This window comes from Hevea brasiliensis, unplaced genomic scaffold (assembly GCF_030052815.1).
Source record: "Hevea brasiliensis isolate MT/VB/25A 57/8 unplaced genomic scaffold, ASM3005281v1 Scaf26, whole genome shotgun sequence".
NCBI lineage: Eukaryota > Viridiplantae > Streptophyta > Magnoliopsida > Malpighiales > Euphorbiaceae > Hevea > Hevea brasiliensis.
The window spans coordinates 317796-326585 of record NW_026614762.1 but is presented as its reverse complement, the minus strand read 5'-3'; the positions used below and the strand labels follow the sequence as shown (position 1 = coordinate 326585).

General features: G+C 26.4%; 2 protein-coding genes across 2 annotated transcripts; one reads left to right on the top strand and one right to left on the bottom strand.

Annotated features, from left to right (window-relative positions):
* The first annotated feature begins 1889 nt into the window (after positions 1 to 1889).
* LOC131176852 (22.0 kDa class IV heat shock protein-like) lies at positions 1890 to 2832 on the top strand. The gene has a single exon (XM_058141881.1). It carries the CDS (start codon positions 2037 to 2039, stop codon positions 2631 to 2633), a length of 597 nt encoding a protein of 198 aa, XP_057997864.1. The 5' UTR covers positions 1890 to 2036; the 3' UTR covers positions 2634 to 2832.
* A 1431-nt stretch (positions 2833 to 4263) lies between these two features.
* On the bottom strand, positions 4264 to 6402 carry LOC110632507 (uncharacterized). The gene is made up of 3 exons (XM_021780762.2): positions 6125 to 6402; positions 5812 to 6031; positions 4264 to 4885 (listed from the first exon to the last, which is right to left on the bottom strand). The coding sequence occupies exons 1-3, from the start codon at positions 6236 to 6238 to the stop codon at positions 4542 to 4544; spliced, it is 678 nt and encodes a 225-aa protein (XP_021636454.2). The 5' UTR covers positions 6239 to 6402; the 3' UTR covers positions 4264 to 4541.
* Between the last annotated feature and the right edge of the window lie 2388 nt (positions 6403 to 8790).

Below are 8790 nucleotides of genomic sequence, written 5' to 3'. Positions count from 1 at the left end.
ATATATATATATATATATATATATATATATATATATATATATATATATATATAAACTCATAAGGAATATATTAATAAAAATTATATTTAATACTATATTTAAATATAAAATATATAATTATTAGAATATAAAATTTAGATGAATGATTTGTTAAAAAATTAAAATTAAAAAGATATAATTGTTTCAAATTAAAAATAAAGTTAAGTTTATTTTAACTCATAATCAATGATAAATTAAATTAAATTAAATTAAAAATGCCCTTAATTTTATGTTTTAAAAATAATTTAGTCTCTAAAATTTTATTTTATTAATAGTTTTATCTTTGAGATTTGGTTATATTTACAAATTAGTCCTTATGATTTTAAAACCAAGCAATTTAGTTTTTAACATTTAATAAACCTACAAATTAGTCACTATCATTAAAATTACGGTTAATTTCCTATTAAATTTAACAAAAATACCAAACTATTTTTAACTCTATTTTTAATATAAAAATAATTTAGTCATTAAATTTTATTTTAATAATAATTTACCTCCATATTCATTTTTTTTATATATAACAATATAATATAATGCATGAATATATATATATATATATATATATATATATATATATATATAAAATAAGACATAATAGAATTTTATGAAATTATAAGGGCTTATTTATAAATAGTTATAATATTTAAGGATCAATGTGTAAAATAAAATATATGAATGATTTTGTGATTAATAAAAAATTTTAAGAACCTTAAAGTAATTAATTAATATTTTAATAATTTAAATTTAAAAATGTTTATCATATTTTAAAAATATAGGAATTAAATTATTAATAAAATAAAATCTCAGAAATTAAATTATTAAAAATAAAATCTTATGGGCTAGTTGTTGAGATAAAAATAAAAATAAAGGCATTTTGATTATATTTGGTAAAATTAATGATAACTTAATGTAAATTCTAATGGCATGACTAAATTATAAATTTTATCAAATTTTAAAAATTAAATTATTTAATTTTAAAAATATAAGAACTAAGTATAGATTTTATCAAATCTTAGGAATTAGACAATAATCAATCTATTTTAATATGATTTTTTTTTAATTTAAGACAACTTGATAAAAATATATTTTTTATATTTTTTATATTTTATATAAAATATAAAAATACTATATTTAAAAATAAAATATATAATTATTTAAATAAGAAATTTAGCTGAATGTTTTGTTAAAAAATTAAAATAAAAAATACAATTATTTTAAATTAAAATTAAAGTTAAGTTTATTTCAACTCATAATTAATGATAAATTAAATTAAATTTTAATAAAATAATCATTTTATTGACATAATTAAATTTAAATAACTTATTAAAGTCCTATTTGATATATTTTTATAAATAAAAGTATCATTTTAAATGCTATTGAGAAAATTATTTGAAAAAATTATTTTTATTATTTTAATATTTTTATAATTAAAATTAATTAAATTTAATTTTTAATTATTTTTTAATATTTTTTAATTATCATATTTAAAAAGATAATTTTTTTAACATCAGTTTCAATAATAATATCAAACAAGTCCACTCGTATACTCACTTTTAATTTATTTTAAAATCATATACTAATTTTGCTGGATGATGAAATATATAAAACAATTTTTTTAAAATTAAATTTAAAATCTTACGACTTTAAATTTAATTTTATTATTATTAATTAAATTTTCTTTATTAATATTATGATATAGGAATTAAAGTTTTTTTGAATAGAAAAAAAAAATAACAAAAGAAATGAAAACTCTGGAAGAATGGAGGATGCAACTAGAACCTTCACCATTTCTCTAAACACTTCAGATTGATCACTACCCCGCCATATGAATCCTCTACGCTTCCATATATTTATATCCTTTCATCGCCCATCAAAACCACACAAGAACATCAAACACCTTAGCAACAACACTGTTACTTCCACTCCATCGAAACCCTTTGCATAAAAGAGAGCAATCACTAGAAGCAACAACAGATCAAGAGTAGAAACAGAGAAAAATGAAGCAATTGTTACTGCCCTTCTTTATCAGCTTCTTCTCGATCTTGCTCTGCTTTCCTGGGTCCGCCAATGCATCACTTCTCCCATTTGTTGATCGTCCTGGAAGTCTGCTGACTGATCTCTGGTCAGACCGTCTCCCAGATCCATTTAGAGTCTTGGAACACATACCATTTGGGATTGAAAGGGATAACAGTGTGGAACTCTCTCTAGCCAGGGTAGACTGGAAAGAAACACCTGATGGTCATGTTATAACGCTAGATGTGCCTGGTTTGAAAAAGGAGGAGCTGAAGATTGAGGTGGAGGAGAATAGGGTGTTGAGAGTGAGCGGAGAGAGGAAAAGAGAGGAAGAGAAGAAAGGGGATCACTGGCACAGGGTGGAGAGATCTTACGGCAAGTTTTGGAGACAATTTAGGTTGCCTGACAATGTGGATTTGGACTCTGTGAAAGCTAAGCTTGAAAATGGTGTGCTTACCTTAAGTTTCTCCAAGTTGTCTGCAGATAAGATCAAAGGTCCTAAAGTTGTTAGCATTGCAGGTGAAGAGAAACCTGAACCAGCCAAGCTCGAAAAAAGTGAGGCCACCAAACAGGAGCTGTAGATTTTTTCAGGGCTGAATTTTGAGAGCTGCTAATAGATAAAGGACTTGATATTTTCTGCTGTTTGAGAGAGAATAAGGACTTGTAATTTCTGTTCTGTTTGTGTTGCAGTGTCTTGTTTATAACGTAATGTAATCTAAAATAAGCTTCTTGTCAAGTGATCATTTCTCGAATGCCATGATAATATAGTAAACTTCCGTAGCTTAATTCTATCTTTTAATCCATGCGATGCTTACCTTGCAAAGCTGGCTAAAGGGAGTGAAAATAGAGGCAAGCAAAGCCGCCTATGACATGCTTCACCTCCTCAACTTCACTTCCGGCTGCACACTTTAGGCCGGTGAGCCCAAATCTCCGTTGCCACTGGACTGAAAAATTCATGACTGGCTTTTGTTTTGATGAGTTCGGATTAAATTGGGCCTGCTTCGTTCATGGCTGAAGAAGCCGTTAGTGAACAACGGCCTAAGGCCAATGGTCAAATGTTATGAAGCGAATCAAAAAAATTTAGGTAATTATATCGATATTGATGTCTTGATCTATAAGTTGGTCAAGTTATTAAAAAGAAGCTCACTGGTTGGATTATATCGTTATCATTTTTTGGGGTTATGAATTAAAAAAAATAAGTTGATAGACTAATTTTTCATTTTCATGTTTATAGGATATATGTTTATGAGTTACTTTATCAAATATTTTGTCATGTTATTTTTATTTTAAGCAAGCTGTTTATGTGCTATTTAATTAATGTTGTTAAATTATATTTATCATTTATTTATTTTGTTACTATGTCATATTAATTTACTTCATTAATTTATGAGTCATGTTATCTACATGATATATTAAATCATTTTTAATTTAGAAAAAGTAAAATAGACATCATATATGATGAAGGATGTAAATGTAAATATGAATTTGATGATAATAAAACAACACAAGTTCAAAAATTTCAGGAAATGAAGCAAATATCTAGCTGTTACAGTAAATATTATTCGCAGATATTAAATTTTAATAATATAATTATTAAATTTTAATTTAATTTTATAAAAATCATTAAAATAAAAAATTAAAAATTCATAAGATAAGTTAATCTATCAATTATTTTATAAACAAAATTATCTTCTTTTATTAATTTTTTAAAAAAAAAATAAAGAAAAATATCTTCTCTCCCTATTTCTTTTACTACTAATCATTAATCATTAGTTAGATAGATCAATACATGCGATAATCATCCGGCCATCAAACACTTTCAGATCTTGCTATTACTTCTGTGTAGGAAAAGTTGATGTGCTAGTATTTATGACATTTTTTTTAATCTACCTTGACATATTTAACATCAGTCTAATATTTTAATGCGTACTTCATTGATTTACTAATAAAAAATATTCATCTCTCATTTAGCAAATGTGATTAAATATATGATATACCCATCAGAGGCACATGCCCGCCCATCCAATAACTTGGATTAGAATTTTGCTTACTACAATAGCCTAAGAATTAGAGTGGGAACTGAGTGACCAAAATGTGGAAATTTGATGCTACCTTATAAAACTCAATCATGATTAATGGTGAAAATAAAACATTTTAAACTTGCCAAGAAAGTCCAGCCATAAACCCAACACGTGTTCAAAGGGACTAGAATGATCCTCAAGCAACCATGAAACCATTAGAACTTTAAAGCCCAGATACTGTACAGGATACAAACTATTTCTGAGAAGAAAAAATTTCCTCACTAGTACCATTTACCATTCATGTACCTTGTCTTGCTACAACAGCCAACAGGCTCCTTGTCCAAAACCAGCCCTACAGATGGACTCTGGGCGACAAAAGCCAACAAAAGAGGCCTGAAAACCAACAAATATGTAGATTCTTTGGATTCACTTAGATCACTATTAATCCTACATTCAAGTTACTACTTGTTAGTGGAACCATGTGATAGGTGTGGAGGTGTTTTGAGGTGGCAGTGGCATCATGCAGTGCTGTTGCTGCCATTGAGGCAAGCCTTGTGTTCCCCTGAATTCATTAAATTCATTCCCATGCTCTTGCTCTATGGTTTCATTAGTATTCTCTTCAATATCCATTGTTGCTTCCCCAACTTGTTCAGCCTCCATTAGTTCTGGAGACTCTGCCTGAGAGATGTCCTTATCTTGGGCAATAGGAAACTGAGAAGGAACCCAAGGAACAACAGCCATACATTCATTAGTTCCTTCTTCTTCCTCAACAAGTTCTATATTAGCAGTGCGGTTCATCCAAGGAAACTGATCTGCAAAGAAGATCCCCACAATTGAAGTCACAATCATTAATTCATAATCACAAGTGAAGCTCAGCAGCAGACATGAAACCATTATCATCTAGGCCCATCTACCTTATTTGGTTCACTAGTATGTAAAATTGAAACTTGAATTAGTATGTAATGGTCCCTTGTCAAGTTGAACTTTCAGAAAAATGAGTAATAAATAGGGAATCAATGAAAGTAATATATTCATCAATTGTCCAAATACAAGTTCATGCGATATGGAAGGCTGATCCATGGGAGATATGTCTACTAATAAAATAAACCATTGGGCAATCAACAAATGCAGATAAGAGGAAAATGGCTTTAATATGCTCAACGAATTTATCAACGGCTTTTTCCAAGGGAAATAATTTTCAGATACCATTAATTCAGGCTTAGATTACGTGAAGCCATTACAACAACCATCATCCAAACCCCTACAAACAGCCGGCTTGTCCTTAGACCAAGAAGGATAAGACAGCTGCACAGGACATGATAAATCAATAGTCTAGAGATAATTTCTATAGCCATCATATTTTGCACCTTAGGTAATTTTCCCTAGTATATTGCCAGGAGGAAGTTCAAGCACTGTATGCTGATCTTCCCAGTAGCACTTTCATAAGCAGGGTAAGGTAGTATGGTTCTGGCAAATCTACACCATATTACTAAAAATAGCTACAATTGTTCATATCAGATCATATTTACTGGTTAATAACACAATTTCTCTCATAAAATCTAACAGATTATGCTCATATGAATACATTGCTTCTAATTTTTTAGAGAACCCCAATTTTCTCCTATACATTAGACATATTTCCACAGCAAAAACAGCAAACCAACTGGTAAAAAAATAAACTTGAAATTGCTGACAACAGAAAAAAAAAAATTAAAGGCAGAGACATGCAAATTCTTACTCTTAAATCCAGAAAAGAAGTTGGAATCCACAGAGACAGAAAAATTAGAAGACGAATGTAGGAGAGGATTAGTATGAACAGGCTTGAACACAACAATAGCCTTCTCTTGATTCAATCCTGAACTCAAATCCTTCGCTTCCCCTTCAACACCGCTAGTAACACCGACCATCGGATGAATATCCGCCTCTTCTTCCTCCATTATCGGCGGTAATTCCGCGTCCTATCACACGGAAAAACAAAGTTTTCTTCTTCAATTATTGAATAACAAAAAAAAAAAGACCAAGTAAATCAAAATCACTTATTCTTGAAGTACCAGCCGGCGAATCTTTCGAGCAGGGGAAGAAAGAGAGAAATCGGAGAAGTCATCACTAACGTCGTCAAGCTCCTTTCTCTTCATCTTGATGGACGGGAAGTATCCTCCAGCCATTATTTTCCAATGAGTTTTGATCTTCTTCAAAAATCAGAGAAGCAAAGCAGAGAAGCTACGAGAGATACGATTGATAATCCTGAGGGCACCGATTTGCCGAAAGCTTGGAACTTATAGAAAGAGTAGAGATATTTCTCTGGAGAAATCGAGAACCTTATTCCAATGCCCACCCATCTTATTTTAGGTTAATTTATAATCAAAATTTATAACATTACCCCTATAGTTTATTTTATTTACTTATAAGCCTTTTCCTTTTAATCCCGATTTGATTTTATTAATTTATTTTATTTAATATTTTTTATGAAAATATTTACGTCATAATTTAAATTTAATATTTTAATATTTTAAATCTAATTAATTAATTAATAAATTTAAAATATTAAATTAAATTATCTAATTAAGCTTAAGGTAATAGAAGATTAATCGTTAGTAGTTATCTGAAACAAGACAAAGGAGCACTGTCTTTTATCTCCTGAAGTCAAGGTAGTTAAAGTGGTTTTGGAGAATAGAGAAAAGTGGTGCAATTTTAGTAGGTAAGTATTTGAAAGCAACATTGGTTTTATTAAGTGTGTGATTGGTTGATCTGTTGAATGTAATTGATAATTAATAAATATTTAAATATATGAATTAGAAAATTTAATAAATTTTAAAAATTAAAATTAATAGCTTATGGATAATTGATATGGTATTCACCAGTTACAGTTTATATCGACTCTATTTTTAGAGTTATTTCTTATCATTTTATTTTTTATTTTGATCATATTATCTTTTTTTATTTAACTCAAAAATTAATATAATTAATATTTTTATCTTTTTTATTTATAATTTTAATATTTTAATTAATACATTTCTAACTTTATTAAAATATTTTTTTATTAATAACATAAAATATAAAATATTTATTTATATCTAAAAACTTAAAATTAATTATAATTTTTTTTATCAATAATAATAATTATTTTATTACTTTATCTATATTTTTAAAGTTATTTAATTATTTTTTAAAAAATTTAATTATTTTCTTATTTTAATAATATAATAAATGATATAATATTATATATTAATAATTATATATTTATTTTAATAATATAATAAATGATATAATATATTAATTTAATTTAATAATAAAATAAATAATATAATAAATTTATAATTTTATATTTATTTCAATAATAAAATAAATTATATAATATATATCTTTATTAGTCATTTTATATATAAATAGTAATTGTTAAATATAGTTTTACTAAATGTTTAATATAAATCAGCTATCAACTATCAGTTATCAACTAACAGTTATCAATTGTATTCAATAATTAAATCAAATAGACCCTAAAAAGACTCAGAGAGGCTGATGCAGTAAGTAAATTTTGATGTAGTAGTCATAGTCACCAAGTAAATTTAATCTGATGCGGTAAACTTGGCCGCCAAGCATGTCAACTCTATAGATAGAGGTACAAGGCTTCAAATTATACGTAAAACATCAACCAAATTAAGCTTATCAGACACAATACCTTAGCTTTTAGCTTTCTCTAGTTCAGTCTTTTCTTTATATTTTAATTATTTTTTTTATTTTTTGATATAATATCAGTTTAATTTGTATATTAAGTTTATAATTTTTTTTCAAATATTTATATTTCAGCAATCAATTTCTTCGGCTTTCAATTATTTTACAGCTTTTTTTTTTTCTATATTTCAATTCTTGCAATTCTGTTTTTTTAATTTAAATGTTAATTTATTTTTTAATACTCAATTTATAGTAATTGCAAATGCTTTCGTTTGAGCAATTAGTTCTTTAATTTTTTAAAGCAATCATTTACATTTTCCTGCTTAGATTTAATTTTCTTAAACAATCAATTTACTTTCAGTCATCCATAATTTTCCCAGTAAATAACCTTCATTTTCCGAACACAGTTTTAAATTTCAATGCATAAGTGGTTTTTTAATTTTCCAAAACAAGCAAAAATCCGTGCATCGCAGACGAATTGGGGAATGAAAAAGGCAATACATACTTTTGATTGACATGCTTGATTAAGTAAAATCAATTTTACACAAAAACAGAAGAAAATTATATATTTTTTTTAAATAGAAATTAGAAACCGGAGTTCATAAGGTTGTCAAATAAAATTTATTTTTAATAAATTAAAATTTAAAATGTATAATGTATTTATATTTATAATATATATAAAATTATGAATAAGGGATAAACTTGTGAATAACGTCGGCAAAAATTGATGAAAATATATACCTGCATGTTTATGAAAAGATTGATTATTACTGTAAATCGTTTTTAATAAAAGGATTATCATATATGCAAACCAAAGATATGATTGCACATGTTAAATGTCTGTTTGGCATTAAGTTTATAAGACTTAAATTATTTTTCTAAATAAAAACATCATTTTAGATATTTTTGAAAAAAAAAATAATTAAAAAAAATTATTTTATTATTTTACTGTTCTTAAGAGTAAAACTTATTAAATTTAATTTTAAGTCATTTTTTAATAATTTTTATCTATTATATTAAAAAAAATAATTTTTTTAATAATAGT